We start from the raw sequence: 16,685 nt of genomic DNA on the forward strand, positions 1-16,685 counted from the left end.
TAGTTCAAGACTCCATTGAGTCCCAGTTTTAGCTTTTCATTTGTTTTTTGCTGATGAATGTGACACCCTGCTGTGTCTAAAAGTGAGGGGAGCGGAGTGGATAAAGACAACAACTTCCTCAGGGCCATACAGGAAGTCCTGAATAAGCCCTCCCACAGGATGAACATGCAGGGTCTGCCCCAATTTCTACACTTAATGGGCTTAACTGGCACTTGGGCAATGTTGTAAGTAACAAGAAATATGAGTCAGAGCTACACAACTGCTGTATGTGTCAGTTTCGTCAGACTTGAGTTGAATCTCCAGGCTGCAGAGATCAGCCAATAAAGTCTCCGAGTGAGTCTCTTCTGGATAAAGGCTGTCCTAGGATACAAAGGTGTTGCTCACCTGAGAATCTACAGACAGTCTTTGTTTCCTCTGTAGATACCTACCGCTATTGTAGCAAGTGTCACACTGATCATTTCGAATTTTTTTTTTACTGAAGGGTCCTGATTAACTTAATGTCTGGCATTTATTATAAGCCCAAAATTGAAAGGATATTCCCAGTATTTCCACTCTGTTGCTTTGAATGACAAAACTGCAGTGTCTGTAATACAAAAGATTAGTTTCTGTTCTACAGCGTGTTAGTATTTGATGCTACAGTAAACCTAGTTTCACAACAGAATTGATCACACTTTAAGACAAACTCAAATTCCCAAGACTGCAGGCTTGTGAGGATTGTATCTATTTCTTAACTAAATATCATAATGACATGACTGTACAAAATCCCTGAGGGTTTTTCTTAAATAAATAAATTCTTTTATTACAAAACAATAAAAAAAATCATACTGAAAATACTGTTACAGAATTTGTGTCTACATCCTACTATTGGCTGGTTGCAGCCATGATACAAATCATCATGTACATGGTTTTACATCTCTAGCTGTCAAACAGGTAAATCATTAGGAATATCTGTTCAGTCTGAATCATCACGGTTTGGTAGGATCAGACATGCCGGAGGTCATGACCCTACATAAGTCTAGAGACATTTGCTACCCAGGAGGGAGAACAAAAGTATTTCAAGTGAAATTTCACCTTGATGGAACATTTTCATTTTTGGCACAAACACCTCATACAAACAGTACAAGTCAACTAATATTAGTCGGATCAATATCAGCTGCCAGGTGGATTCTACTTGTGTCAATATAGCTAATACAAAAGGCACGAAAAAACGTCCAGGTTAAAAATATGAAATGCTATTTTCAAGGTACAGAGTTAAAGATGAGAGCAGTGCTGGCTGAGATTCTCAGAGCTGCTGGCTCAAAAACACAACAAACCTTCAGTACACTCAACTGACAGTAAAACACACAAAATGTGTCAAAGTGAAATATCACTTTGAATGAATAGTTTAACATTTTGGGGAATATGCTTATTTGCCTTTTTGCTGAGAGTTAGATGGGCAGATCGATAACCACTCTAGTGTCTGTCTGGTAAATATGAAGCTACAGTCAGCAGCCTCGGTATCTGAACTTCACATAAAGACTGGAAAAAAGGGTGGAATGGGATAATTCACTGTTTTATGAGGGGTTTTGTGCTGGACTATTTCTTGCAGTAATTTCCTGGAGTCTCCACTGGTTGCCTGGCAACTGCTTCCATACAAGCAATAGTTCAGCACATACCTTTAAAACAACAAATTATTGTTTTTACACTCGTACAGATCAAACTCTTGAGATATAACTGATGAATTTGGAACTTTTAGATGTGCTGGTAAGCATGTTGTTACCTTTGGACAGGGCCAGGCTAGCTGTTTCCCTCTACTTCTAGTCTTCATGCTAAGCTAACTGCCTGCTGACTGTAGCTTCATATTTATAAATAAAATATCATACTATTCCTTTAAAGTTGTGGTTCTCAATCTTTTTTTCATGCCCCCCTTTAGAAGTTGGGAAAAAAGTTAAAGCCCCACACCTACCTTTTTAAAAAAAAAAAAAAAAATCAATTATTAATAATAATAGAGTGTTGCAAGGATGGACTCTGGTTCCCTCAACTAAAAGCAAATGTGATTTTTCCATTAGATTTTGGCAGACAAACATTGTAATATTTACACTTTATGTTCAGCAAGACAATCTTGACAAGCGAACACCACTTTTATGATTTTCTGGAGCATAAATTCAATCGCCAGAGGTAAAAAGCTTAACGTTAGGCTTTTAAGGAACTACACTACAGTTACATGACTTAAACGTTGCCTTCAAAAGGACGCTGTAAAGTCATGTTCTGCATGATGACACTCGGTAGTCTCATTTAGTCACTTGTTAGCAATCGCCTTTTTTAAGACGCATAAGGCCTTCAAAATTTACAGGTGGAGAATTTACTGATGTATTTTACGTTATAGAACAAAATGCTAAAGTCTAAGCTTGTGTTAACCACAACAAAATTACCTCTGAGTTAAAATGAAAAGAAAAAGTTTGAAAATAACTTTACTTTGAGATGAGGGAACCGGGAATGCTAAAATGCTAACCCATGTACGGGTTTAGGACTCATTCCTGCTCTAGTGGGGAAGCAATGTTGTATTTTAGCTAAGTAAAGGTCAGCATGTTAGCATAAGCAAACTCTTGTTTGTTTTCCCTACAAAAATCATATTCATTTAATTTGGTTTTACTCTATATTTTTTCCCTGGTCATCCACGTCCCATCTGCATAGGCTCTATGCCCTCTCAAGGGGGTCTGCCCCACAGTTTGAGAACCACTGCTTTAAAGATAAGTAAAAACGATTACATTGCTGCCCTGAAGTGTGAGATACACACAGGCACAAGACTGGTTACATATTCACTGTTAATACAAAAACACTGTTTTCAATAACATCCATATTTACGGCAACTTCATAAGGCCACATCGCTAACCATTCAAGACCTATGTCCAATTTGTTTCAGGGGAAATACTTTCAAACAGCACTTACTGACAACAGCTATGAAAAGTCATAGTAAAGTCCGTTCGGGGTATTTACAAAGTGTCCATGCCAGCAGGGCAGGTGTGGTGGGCGGTGTAAATCCTCTCATGATGTCCTGGTCCGTAGAGAGCTCATCCTGAGGACGGTGAGCTCGGCTACATCTGAATCCTGCATCTCCACCTCTTGTTGGCAGCTTTCTCTGATTACATACACTACGAGACCCACACAGATGAAAATGAGGAGGACTATGCCTATAACCTGGGGTACAAAAGAGTGAAGCGACACTTTGTTTAGTAAACATCAATAGAAAATGTGTATTGTTGGTCAACAAAGTGTATTAACAGAGCTATAATAACAGTTTCCAAAGGCTAGTGGCATCACATTATGGAGATATATTCTCTGCAGTGCATTCTCTGAGGGGACGTGTTCTCACTCCGCTCATCCCACATTATCTCCTGTAAACTAGAAAATATTCAACTCACCTGAGAAAAAACAAACAGCTGCTGTGAGCGGAGCATTAGTTCTTGTGGGGTGACATCTCCCTCACTAATTGGCTCACACCACTTCTGCGGAGCTGCCTTGTCAACTAGTACAAATCTACCCTCCCAGTCTGTCATAGCACAAGCAAAGTATTGGCCATCGAGGAACAACAAAATGAGCCACACGATAGCAGGAACGAAACTGGAGAGGGAAACAGTTTTCCTGCACCACGTATCACATCTGCATCCTTGAATGATCAGCATCAAGGTGAAGGCCATGACGGCAGGAATGATGAAGAATGCTGATGAAAACACTCCGTTCCATGTAGGGTTGCAAGGACACTCAAACTCCAGCTCCACCAACTTCTCTAGTCCCATGAGGATAAAGCCAAAAGCCACATTTGATACCAGAGGACTGTTGCTAAGTTCATTTTTCAGCCTGGTAAGCCATTGTTGTCTACTTTCCATACTAGATTGACCGAAAAATGAAGACAAACGCTGTAAAAAGCCCAAAAGAGGGTCCACCGTTGTGAACACATTGGCAACAGCTAAGTGATGCGTAATTAACGCATCCAGGGGTAAGTTTTCCCCTCGGGCAAAATGCCACACTTCCACTCTGATTGGTTTTGAACAAAGGAGGGTGTGCCGACTGCTCTGACATTTCTCTAGCTGATTGGCCTGTGCGAGGTTTCAGGTGGGGTTACATTTTAAATGTGGTCTCCCATGGACAAACTGGAGGGAGGGCTGTAAAGTGGAGGGAAGTTTGTTCTGCAGTTGAGCACAGAATGGCCCATTGCAGTAGTCCAGCAAAAACACATACATGGAGGCATAGGCTTATGTCAAAGGGCAAGCCTTTACATTGAGGTGTCAAGTTACAGGCCCAGAATTTCACTATAATGGAACAAAACAAAGAAATGGCACAATTGAAAAAGGTATTTTCCAACTGAAAGGTTACTGGATTTATCTAACTAATCTTTAAGCCTAGTTATAGAAGTGTGTGCATGTGCTCAAGTGTTTGTGGTTCATTTGTTGCAATTGTCTATGATTTAAAAAATGGAGTGCATGCTGAGGGCTTTCCAGTTTACCTCCACTGGCCACATGAGGTCGCCCATGGAGCAGCACAGATTAAGGATAGAGAGGATTACAGGAGGCCATGTTGAACTTTCAAGGGGATGTGGTACATACAGCTTGAGAACACCCAGGCCACTGATGTGATGACATAATTTATAAATGACCTCAGTGGGCTCAAGAGCATCACCATAATCTCCTCACATTAAAACCTGACAAGAGAAAGTATTTAGGCACTGTGAATTAGGCTTGGGAAAAATGTGCCTGGTGCAAACTGTGACTGGATTGCCTTCAGTAACGTCTGCACAGCCACTGCAAGTTTTGAAATGTAAATACTGAAATCTCGCCCACAGAAAAATCTGTCATTTGTTCTGCAAAGTCTGTGAGAAATCTGACTTGACTGGTGGTGATGAAGGAGCTGACAGTTTGTGATTGCATGAATATTGCAAGAGATGCTGAAAAGAGTAAGGAAATCACATAAGGGGGAGGCTATAACTGTAGTCGTTTACACTTCATTAAATACTGTATGAGCAAGAACAACAGCCTCTAAATGGCACATGATGAAAATGTGAATAACAATTGAAGCTTATGCGCGAACAAGGAAATGAGGGAGGCACATAATAACTGCCTGAGTTCACAAACAACATCACATACGTGTTATATGCGTGTGTGCGCCCGCGTGTATTTATCCACGGTCATGAGCGCATAGGGCACGCGCAGCTTGTCGTTGCTGCCGTCGGTGTCCTACCAGCATCTGTTCCTCTTTTTGGAGCAGACTTATGTTTAGGCTACATCACTTCCCGTCGGGAATAATTTCTGCGCTACTTTCATTTTAATCACCGAACCGTGACCGCGAGAGCGCAAATGCGCATCGCTCTGCGCATCTTTGAATCTTCAGAACTACACTGTGGACAATCTCCCTGACACCCAGAGACCTCTCCTCCGCAATCCGACGAGGCTTCTTCACCGCCTATGGCCGCATATCGGCATCCCTGAGCCGCTGGCCTCGTCCCGGACCTTTCACCCATCGCTGTCCTCAAAAGGTCTTTGAATCAGGGAGACATTTCTACAGATTTATTTTTTTTTAAATCCTCATCGGCTGACTATTTTTAAAGAACCCGGTGCTATGCTGGGCCCATCTCTCTAGATCTTGTGGTTTAATACACGATCTCTCCTCCCACATTCGTCCGACCGAGACCCTGGTACTCTCATCGAGCCCCAGCAATGCATCCTAACGCAGTGATGCTGGCGGTGGTCCTTTTGGGGAACTTGATGCTGCCTTTCATCTCGGCTCAAAACGGTAAGCAAGCAGATGTGACCATGGCATAACTGTAAACATCGCGTTGAGGGAAAGTGACCTGACTTGTGTGAGGAGGACGCTCGAGCAGCGAAATGTTTCTAAAGAGGATTTTGAGAATGACTGCGTTAAAGCCACTACTATAGTTTCACGCATCTCGACAACAAGGCCAGAGTTAGGAGCCAACAAATATGATCCAAGAACTGACCACGAAACGGAACTCTTAAGTAATAAACCAGAGAGAAAACTGACGTTGCTGTGACATTTTTGCGAGGTTATTTACTGTCAGCTGAGTGTACTGAAGGTGTGTCTATGAGAGGTGTTAAGTGCCACTTTCAGGCAAGTCAAATATGTTCTACATAATTTGTTTCATAATAAGATAAGAGCTTTGTACCTTCACAGAAATAGTTTTCTGGATATTTACACAGCAGTAGCCTATGGGTTTCCTTATGCTGCCAGTGTGTAGTTTGTTCAGTCACAGGGGGTTGGGTAGCACTGTGTCAAGCAAGACTAACCTGCTATGGATGCTGATCCAGTCATATATTATCAACACCCAACACCGGCTTAAGACTCGCCCAGTGTGTGTTGTAAATAGGCCTACTGTAAATACCAAGCCCTTCTGGATCACTGTTACTGGGCCTGTGCATCTGTTTGACTTGACTAAACTACTTCCCTATCATACATTTCCCATCATGCCAGCTTAAGTGGATCTTTCGCTCCTGCCCAGCTGGTACAGTCTGTATGTACTGCAAAACTACATGCATGCACAAATCACACCCTCATCTACTTTTATGATGTTTAAGCACCATGTTTATCTCTTCCCAAATATTCAGTAAGAGCTTTGGTTAATAGAGGACGTTCGTTTGTGACATTACTTTCAAAAGTTCACCGTGCATTAATCATAATAAAACTGACATGATTTGGTCTAAGTAAATGTCAGTGACATGCTGTTGGGTGTTCCAGGCTGCCCTCCTCTGATACAGCATGTCCTGACTTCAAATTCTGTTGAATCACATCACCCAGAGGGGCGCACAAATCAGCGGCAATTCATGTGATGAAAGTGGAATCTGTATTCTCTCAGTTTTTAAAATAACCTCAGTGGCTCCCCTGAGCGACCCTGGCATGATTGTGAAGATGTTGGCACTTTAAAATACAAATTGAATAATCACTGTCTGTATTCATATCATTTGAGAAGCATCTGTGCCCACATGTCAAGACATCTGTGTGTTCAAATCAATATCACTGACATGATCTGGTCCTTGAGGCAGGAAATTACTCTGCATACTTAAAATGTTAGTGCTTAATGTCCACCTCGTCTCTTCTGTGGGATAATCGGACACCCACTATGCAAGACTTAATAAGATGTATTCTGATGAGGAGGTTGTGTAAAACCTCAATCCAGCTCTCTCCTACCTCTCAAGAACTTGTGTTTGCAAATACTTGAAATGCAAATTGTTTAAGATTATTCATAACAAAGTCTTATACACTGAAAGGTTGTCACTGTTTTTTTGTGATACTAGCAAAACACAATATGCAGAAATGAAAGAAGCACAAGTAAAATCTAGCTCGTTTTACAAGAAAGCACAGACGCAACCTACATCTTTAGCTTGCACGGAGAAAAAAACTTAAATACCACAGCCGTTACGTAACTAAATATTATCTCCTGAATTCCTTTCTTTCTTCTTTGTTAATTTCTCTGAGGTGCTTGAAGTGTGTGCATGCACAGTCAGTTGTTCTCTGATCTTGCTATCTGGAAAATCAAATACCCAATAAGCCCTCCATTGTTTGATAAAGCTCAAGCAAAGGCATTCCAAACACTTCCTGTGGTCTTTGCTCTGTGCTAGTGCCCACTCACTGAGGCCCCAGTTCACACCACAGACACACATGCACTTACAGCCAGGGGTCAGTGGGAGACAGACTGGTGCAAACCATGTCACCGAATGTGTGGATGCTTTGTCTGTTTAATGTAGAAATCCTGCAGTCATGACACATTTCATTTATAGTAAACAGACCTACGTTCATCACAGGTGCGATCACAGCTGTAATAAGCTACAGTTAGTGTGTTGGAAATATTCAGATATTTGCTCTCATCGCATGCATCCAGAAGCCATTTCATTTCTCTCTCACAGTTCAGATTAAGGGCAATAGGTGCATGGCTTCTTATGCAATCCTAGATTTTCCTGTGATATTGCAGAGTTCAGGCAGTGGTGTGGGGGAGGGGGTGGGGGTGTGGGTGATAATAATTATAAGTGCATGAGATGTAATCACTGTCTCTGGGAAGCAGAGGGAATTCATGTCATTATTTCCTCATGCTCAGGGGAAAGTAGGCCTACTACTATAGGTGGACAGTTTCTGCGACAGATATTTGGAGGACTGTAAATAGCATCCCGTCCATTCTGCCTCGTTTCTATTTTTATCTCCGAGACACAGCACTGAGAACTGTGGCTTTAAGGTCCTTTTGTGAAAGTGAATTCATTAACTCTTAATGGACGGCCTCCTTGTGCACAGCTGCAAAGCCTTCTAAAGGCTCGCTAGGTGGCTGTGAACGACTTAAGCTGAGAGATGATGTGATCTTTATGCAAAGAAAATAAAAGCTGTTGAGAAGGTGGCTGGGGCTGACCTGAGGAAGTGCTTCGGTGTCTTATATAATTTCCCCCTACGAAGCATGTAGCCTGTTCCTGCTGCCAACTTTGTTGTTGTGTTATCGCTGCCTGCGTGATTCCAAACATGCAGATCACGTCAAGACAACCTTTAGAATAACGAGCTGGTATTATTACCTCCATGATAAACATTAACTATTTATAATTGCTTTCTCTCCTTTAACTGTTTGATGGCCAGTTGCTTTAGACTGAGCGAGCACAACAATAAATACTGCTTCTTGTTAAGGTTAAACTATTAGAGTATATGACGAGAGAAAGATAATTCGACATGTATTACAATATGTACTGCCATTATTTTTTGTGGTCAGTATGTGGCCCTCTAATTCTTCTCTGTGTTACTTGTACATTATCATCCACAGAGGCCATAGTTGCAATTTAAAGGGACAGTTCTCCTCAAATCAAAAAACACATATTTTTCCTCTTACCTTTGGTGCTATTTGTCAGTCTGGATTGTTTTGGTGTGAGTTGCAGAGCACTGGAGCTATCAGCCTATCAGCTATCTGCCTTCTACTGAACATAATGGAACTAGATGGCACTCTGCTTGTGGAGCTCAATGTGCCAAAAAATACATTTGAAAAACTCAACAGCATTGTCTCTTTCCAGAAATCACGACCCAGTTACTCAAGGTAATCCACAGATGTTGTTGTGAGCAATTTCATGTAGGAACCATTTTCTTTCCACGCCTGCCAACTGCAACACTACGAGAAGGAAGCATGCATCTACTCATTGACGAGAGGCTCACGCTTGTGACAGCGTGAGATGTAAAGATTAATGGTGTCCTCCTTGGCTGAGGTGTAACATTAGCTAGCTCAATAGGCCCGTTTCCACTGAAGAAGTTCCTGGTACTATTTGGGGGGCAGGAACTACTACATGAACATCCTCTCGCTCGGCCCTCTCAACCGCCGTGTCTCCACTGAGAGAGCAGAGTAGGAGGAAGGTTTCTGTAAAGTTACGGGGCTCTGGATGTGACGTAATCGTTGCGCGACCATTTTGACCGGGGCAACGTAGGGACGTAGTTAGCTGTTAGCCGTTAGCGGTGTCTGTATTAACTCAATAACTCAATAAACGGCTGTGAAATTTTTTTTTCCCAGCGGATGTCTTACTTACAACATGACTGACCTAACTGGAGTAGTTTCATGTGGTATCCGACAACGGGAGGCTTTTAACAGATGACGTCCTGATGTTAGCTTTGCTGCTGCTGTTAGCTGTCCCTGTCAGCTGCAGCCACTGATGCTTTCTAGACATTGTGATTTCCCAAAACTGAATAAATACCACACATAGCAACACAAAACTGCTTTGCTAGCTCAATCATATTGTAACTAAGATATCTGCTGGAAAAAGATTATTTTCACGGACTGTATATTGAGTTACTGAGTTATTACAGACACCGCTAACGGCTAACAACTAACGGTTAGCCCAGCTAATCTACGATAACCATAGTAATTACAAAACGTCACATCCCACCTTGAGTATATCCAATCAGCACCAAGTAATCCCCAAGCCCCAGCCAGGAGTCTCTTGGGGCTGTTCTGAGTACCTACTCCGAGGCAGGGACTTGTTTAGCCCCTGTAAAAGTTCCGGAACTCTGTCCTTCGGGGGTGGTTCCTGCGGTGGAGACACACGCCAACGGCCCAGGCCCCGTAAAATTACCCCGAAGTTCCTGCGGTGGAAACGGGCCTAGTGTTATGCTAAGTAAGCTAGCAGTAGATGCATGCTTCTTTCTATGCTGCGATACAGTTTGCAGTTGTTAAGTAGAAAGAAAATAGTTTCTTCATTAAACTGCTCACAACAAGAGAAGAGGAAAAATATGTATTTTTGAACTGTGCCTTTAAGATGAGCATCTTACAGCTACATGCCATTAAATCAATAGACCCTACTATATAATGCAGCAGCTTTGTCCATTATCATGTTTCTGTCCAAGCTCTGGACAAAGGCATTTGTAAGTCTGGAAAATATGCTGTAGGACTCAAGCCAGCTCTTACACTGAGTCACGCTTGCCCACTGTGAAATCTGATATGGACTGCACTGATTGGGAGCAGCATCACACAGTCTAAAACACACTGTAGTTATATACTGATGCACAACTGTAAGATGAGCAATGGTTTTTTTTTAATAGTGATTTGTCCAGGGAAGGTTTTTGCTGAGCATGCATGCTGTTTCTTTCAGCACCACCCTGCTTCGCATTCACACAGTTACACACATTCACAGCTGGAAGTTCCCCAATTTAGCCACAGCCCTGTACTACTGGCTGTTCTACCGGAACAGCTCAGGTTAAGTGTGCTGCACAAGGGCAGCTCACAGACAGGATACTCAAAGAGGTTACTTTCATTTATACCTGGCCAGATTTTCATCACAGCCTGGGCATTTTAACTAGTGATCTAGCAGATACAAGGTTGATTTTCTACCAAGAGGCTCATGCCTGCTGATATTTAGCATACCAGGGTTATTGAAGTTGACAAATAATAATACTTGGAAGTGTGGAGGAGGTTAAGGAATAGCATTTGACACCCTGTCAGAGAACAATAAGCAGTAAAACATACTCCTCTGAAGGTGTGGTTCTTTAAATTTTAGATTATTTTGTGCTGTTTTGATGATGAGATTCAGTGTCGCATGACGCATCTGTCGCCGTGCTTCTTGGGATTTTACACCAAATCATTTGAATTCCCTTGTTTTGACCTCTGAAAGAGAAATAGAAGTGCTCACTGGTTGTGATTACGGGATGGGATTAGAGCATTTCAACCCAGCACAGGGGTTATTGGGATTTAAATCTCATTAAACTGTTGCCTCTCTTCTGTGATCTGAATGACAGACTCAAGTATTACCAGCAAAATGGAAATGGTCGGCCCAACGGCTGCTTTCTCTGGAAATTCAGCTTTGCAAATAATGGCAGTATTTTGTCACATTGCTCCATCACAGTAGTTTAAAATAAGGTATCAGTGCTGTGACAAGGGCAGCACTGAAAACTTAAACCACTCTTTCTGAAGTGTGACACAAATTTACCTGCACACTAAATATCACATCAACAAAGTGTATTCCAAGTATAGTACAAGTTCTTACCAAATCTTTTCAAATGATTCTTATAAAGGCAGATCAGTATTTAACCTAAATGAAGCTTTAAACATCATATGACATGACTTCTACACATCGAATTGCTCCTGTGTAATATGGCAATCTAAATATCACTGCATTTGCAGGAGCAGAAATGGCCTTCTAGGACTTACACTGGGTGTGTTGCAGGTATTAGCTTTTTAACAAAGACTATGACATTTACTGCACATTACTGCAGACGTTACATTATTTATTTATTAATTTATGACAAAGTGGTTGTCCTAATTCACTTGCGAGCAGGGTATGAGGAGGATATAAAGGTGTAATTAACCTTAAGGCAGTTTCAAAAAGTGTTAACTACCCTTAGGTAGATAAAAAGTAGAGAAAGTGTTGAGGGAAAAGAAAAGAAAAACAAAATAAGGCAGACCACAATATCTGTATTATGAAACTATGGCTGATCTGGTTACCCATTGTAAACTCACACAGGTGTTTTCACTTATGCTTAATACCAGCTCAAAACTGTTCTTGGCTGACACCATATTTGTTTTGTGGCCCCTGCTCACCTTTTTTTCCTGATAACTTAAGATCCAAACATTCAGGAGGTTTTTACCAGGAGCCGAATTGGTCTCTTGCTCTCCAAAACAAATGCCCCTGGTTATTTGAACCAGTAAAAGCACTGAATAAAGCTGTTTCGTGTTTTAAAAAAATCTCTGTTTTTTAAATGCAACTTATCACTATGGGGCTGCTAACTACGATGGCCAATGTGAAAATGTGAAAGGCCCTATCTAGAGCCAGTGTTTGGTTTGTCTGTCCTGGGCTACTGTAGAAACATGGCAGTGCAACATGGTGATCTCCATGAGTAAGGACCTGTTCCCTATGTAGATATAAACAGTTCATTCTAAGGTAACAAAAACACAGGTAAAGAAACGTAATCATTTTATATTGTTTTACATTACTCCAAATTTATTCCCCTGTATCCTACACACTGACTCTTTAAGGCAGGACAAGTTACAGCTTTCTGATTCTTTTGGGTTTTTGGAGATAGGTGACCTTGAACACTCCTGGGATAGCTTTGCCTAACTTCACCCCAAAAGTAGATCTAAATCATTTAAAATAACTGAAAACACTTGAGTGAATCACTAAAATCTGCCACTAGGTTAGATCTAAATTGCTTGATTTTATTTGAGTAAAAACAACAAGAAAGGAAACATAACTGGGACAAACATGAGTTTGACTTTTTACTATGCGACTTACAGTGCTGTGGGTAATATTCTAACATATACCGCAACTGCTACCTGTGTCCTCATCTAACAACAGTGAGTGAAAGATATCAAACTGCAAACCATCGTCACAACCATGGTTCACTGTGTCATACAAATGACCTGTAAAGGCATACATATGTCAGAGTACCATGCAGGTACAACAAAGATGCACCCACAACCACAAACTCAAACACACACACACACACTGCCTAGCACATCACCAGTTCAGCAGCCCTGGGGGGTTTTCTACTCGCTGCTTTCTCTGGTTGTAGGACGGCAGCTGACTCACTCTCATGCTGCATGGTGGTGGTGTGTGGCTTGCTGTCAGTCCTCGGGGGAGCTCTCTTCTCTACCTACATCAGTGGAGTATGTAGGCTGTAATGACTGTGATTTTCACACAGCCTGAGACAGAGCTTGTCACAGAAAACTACAGGTTATTTTGTGGTCCTATTGTGCACATGTCATAAGGGAATGAAGTGAGCTAAAGCATGCAAGTCAGACATGGCACTGTGAGGGACATCATTATTTTGTGTTCAACAGCCTAATTTCTCTTGAATCATCTACTCATATAAATGTTTGACCTTATTTTAGTTAGATTACAAACAAGCCACCATAGCAACCACACTTCTGCACACATTCAGTCGTAGATGTTTGTCTTATTGTGCATTCAGCTACAGAAAAAAAACACCATGCCTCCTCTTGCGCTGAAGCTCTCATTTGTTACAACTAACCTATAATATTCTTTTGAGAATGCTACATTTAGTGTTGCGACACCCCCCAATTTACTGTGACACTGACCAGAGAAAACCAACCCACCACAGCTCAGTGTGTTTGGCTAATATTTTGGTTTGTATTAATTTGTGTCAGTACAATATGTTGGTCTGGCAAATGTGCAAAGACAACATGTAGCATCACAATATACAAGTAGAGCATCCACTGGGGAGGATTAGAAACAGAACATCCCCATGTTAGCTCCACAGGCATTAGCAATTAGCCACCTTTAGCAGCTAAACAAAGGGGAATACCTGGGGTGTAGTGGTAGCTGATGAGGTGGGTGTACTTCTAGATAGATGGGTAGGTTACAGAGAAGGAAGTGGGTATACACCTCTATATATGTCAGTGGCATTTTAGTTGATAGGTTGGTACACCATAAACTGCCAGAAAAAGCAGTGGGTAAACCCTGTATAACTCCATATTACCTCCTCTACATCACTAAGTATAACTTTTTAGAGCTAACCTTTAAAGTCTACAGAGAGCAAGTATTTGATTTGATTGACGTTAGGTGACGGTAAAGTCTGACCTACATTGTTAAGGCTCTACAGAGCTTTATGATTATAGTTTCATTTAGGCCCCCAGGTATACTAGACAAGTCTATTTCTTGTTTGACTCACTTACTTTATTGTTTTATTGGTCAACAATTCATGTGTTAGAGAGCTTGTTGTGTACTGTTTTTATTTGCCCTTACAAATGTACACTAACTGTGCACTAACATCAACAGTGGCTTTGTGATGTGCTGCAAGTCCACCAAGTCTCTTGCTTGCAGGCATTGTCCATACTGTGGATTTTGAAGAATAACACAAAACACAGATACACTACTGTTAAAAAAAAAACATGCATTGAAACATGAATTTATATTAATATTTTTAACCATGCATTTTTTGCCATGCAATTAGTCAATTTATTATGAGTTGATAAGTTTAGGAAATTAATTGGCAATTATTTTGATAAGAGATTGTTAAAGTTGCGAAGTTCACCAAGTATTGCTGCTGTTACAGTATATATTGTTTAAGTTGAATATCTTTGACTTTAGACAGTTGTTGGTTGGACAGAAATATCAATTTTAAGTTATCATCTTAGGCTTTGTGAAATGGTAGGGCATATTATAAAGTTTACTGTATGAAATAATATATTGATTATTGGAACAATAATCATCAGATGACTTTCTATTTGAAACTTTATGTAGGTTGCAGCAAAAACATGTCCATGTCCATTGATGTCCATGTACGATAAACAGCAGGAGGAGCCTACTATGCTTATAGAAAAACAATCCAACAATAAAAGTGTTATCATCGTCTGCGTTCATCTTTCCTCTGTCACCAAGTAGCTGAGATCTGACCACCATTCATTGTCACTTCTTGTCTCCCCGCACGCCTTTGAAATGAATGAGTACCGGCTGGCTACTTTGTGTTTTGTTTTCACTGCCAGTATAAGCTCCTTGTTTAAACAACACAAAAATTGGCCTGCTCATTGGCCGAGTGCTGTCTGTAGTTTGTTCTGTGGGTATTTCTCCGCAGAGCCTCCCTGAGCCTGAATTTAAATTAAGTCATCTGTTCCTTTTTCTGATTTAATTTGCCATCACCTTGGAGGGCATTATTTTCTTTTTTTATTTTAAGAAGATACTATACTGTGATTATGAGCACTTACGCATGGCTGACAACGGTTATCTGTGCCATGTGCTGAGCCAATTTACTGTCATACCCATAATCACAGTAAAGAACGCCATAGTGAATGTTCTGTCAAATTGAAATATTGCTTTAGCAGTGTAGGCGGCTAGGCTTGGATTTACCCTCTGGGATTATGTGGTGAGCTTGATGGGCCCAGATGTTTCCAGAGAAAAGAAACAAATGCTAATTACTCGGCATATCTCTAGGAATTGCACATAGCAACACAAGTTGTAAGCACCAAATATCCTCACACATGAATACCTCAAATATTATTTTATTAATTTGCTAAATTCTCCTCACTTTTTCTCATTCCTATCATCTAATTAATTTTCATATGGCTGTGAGTCACAAACTAGTGTTAAGCAACAGACACGTTACCATTGTACTAACAAAAATCCATGTATTGTTAGGTATGTGAAATATTTTGGCTGTACTTTGACAGCCTTTTTTGAGTCCACTGTGCAGAGAATAATGTACTGTAAGCCTTGTGAATGGTATTTATTTTCACCTGGCAGTTAAACTTTCAATAAAATTATTTAAATGAAATGGCTTCATTGTGGGGATGAGCTGAATGTAGCTGTTTACACTCCCTCCTCAGGCTTCCATGGGCTTATCTGTTCATGTGCTTATGAGACATTACTTTGAGCAGGGCAGACAGATCTGGGAGGGCCTGTAAGCTGTTGTATTTAGACACAGCACACAGTCTAACACTCAAGAGACCACAGGCTCTTTGTTCCCATTTCCTCTACAACAATCCAGGGCAGAGTTAAGGCAATGTTTTTTTTCTGATTTATTTAAGCACATGTGGTTTACAGCTGACAGGCTGCAGGGGCGGCAGAGAACAGTGTCTGTGGTCCAGGTGATTTGTCATTAGATGAGCTTCATTAAGGCTGGCAGTGCATTGTTGGGCTAACTACTGATGTGAAACCGGGTCATGAATCAGGCGCAGACACAGCATGGTGCACTCACAGTCGTGGTAATAATGCTTATAGATCCTATAAATTTCACTGTGTTTCATCACATGGAGGTAAGGTGGGGAGAAAAAATAGGGGTTGTTTGTACAGCTCCCTCAGATTAAATGCCAGCAGCGAGATGTATTGGGGACATGACTGCATATTCAGGTTCCACGTGTTTCTTAAATAAAGTTAATTTTGCTTTAAAAGCACACATCAACTGTGTGTGATTCCATCTAACGATCCTATTCCACTGTGACCATATGTGAATTTTGAGAACCTGCTCTTAAAGTCCATCTTATCCAAAATGAAAGCTGGCTGACCTAATTTCTGGTGTTACTAGCAAGAGCTGATATGGATGAAGAGATTAGGTTTACATACATACATACAGTAACATCTATTTGTGAAGATTCTGTGAATTGTTTTTAAAAGGCTTTTCAAGCTCTGAGAAAAAAGATAAGCCATGAGAATTGGCATCAGTGTATGAACGTATTAATTATTGAGTAGGCAAAATATCTGTATGACATCACAGAATGCATCCTTTTAAAATCAATG

General features: G+C 40.9%; 2 protein-coding genes across 4 annotated transcripts in view; one reads left to right on the forward strand and one right to left on the reverse strand.

Moving 5' to 3' along the window:
* Positions 1–831: 831 nt before the first annotated feature.
* LOC117258450 (calcium homeostasis modulator protein 6) lies at positions 832–3,961 on the reverse strand. The gene is made up of 2 exons (XM_033629380.2): positions 3,402–3,961; positions 832–3,177 (listed from the first exon to the last, which is right to left on the reverse strand). Exons 1-2 carry the CDS (start codon positions 3,864–3,866, stop codon positions 3,025–3,027), a joined length of 618 nt encoding a protein of 205 aa, XP_033485271.1. The 5' UTR covers positions 3,867–3,961; the 3' UTR covers positions 832–3,024.
* A 1,179-nt stretch (positions 3,962–5,140) lies between these two features.
* nptnb (neuroplastin b) overlaps positions 5,141–16,685 on the forward strand; it is a 31,966-nt gene continuing 20,421 nt past the window's right edge. The window contains exon 1 of one of the 3 annotated variants that reach the window (XM_078161232.1): positions 5,141–5,766. In XM_078161232.1, the coding sequence (XP_078017358.1) occupies positions 5,691–5,766 (76 nt within the window). In that variant the 5' untranslated portion in view covers positions 5,141–5,690. The remainder of the gene's footprint in view (positions 5,767–16,685) is intronic. The other 2 variants (XM_033622008.2, XM_078161234.1) reach the window with 2 other exon arrangements.

The sequence above is a fragment of the Epinephelus lanceolatus genome, chromosome 2 (assembly GCF_041903045.1).
Source record: "Epinephelus lanceolatus isolate andai-2023 chromosome 2, ASM4190304v1, whole genome shotgun sequence".
Taxonomy (NCBI): Eukaryota; Metazoa; Chordata; class Actinopteri; order Perciformes; family Serranidae; genus Epinephelus; species Epinephelus lanceolatus.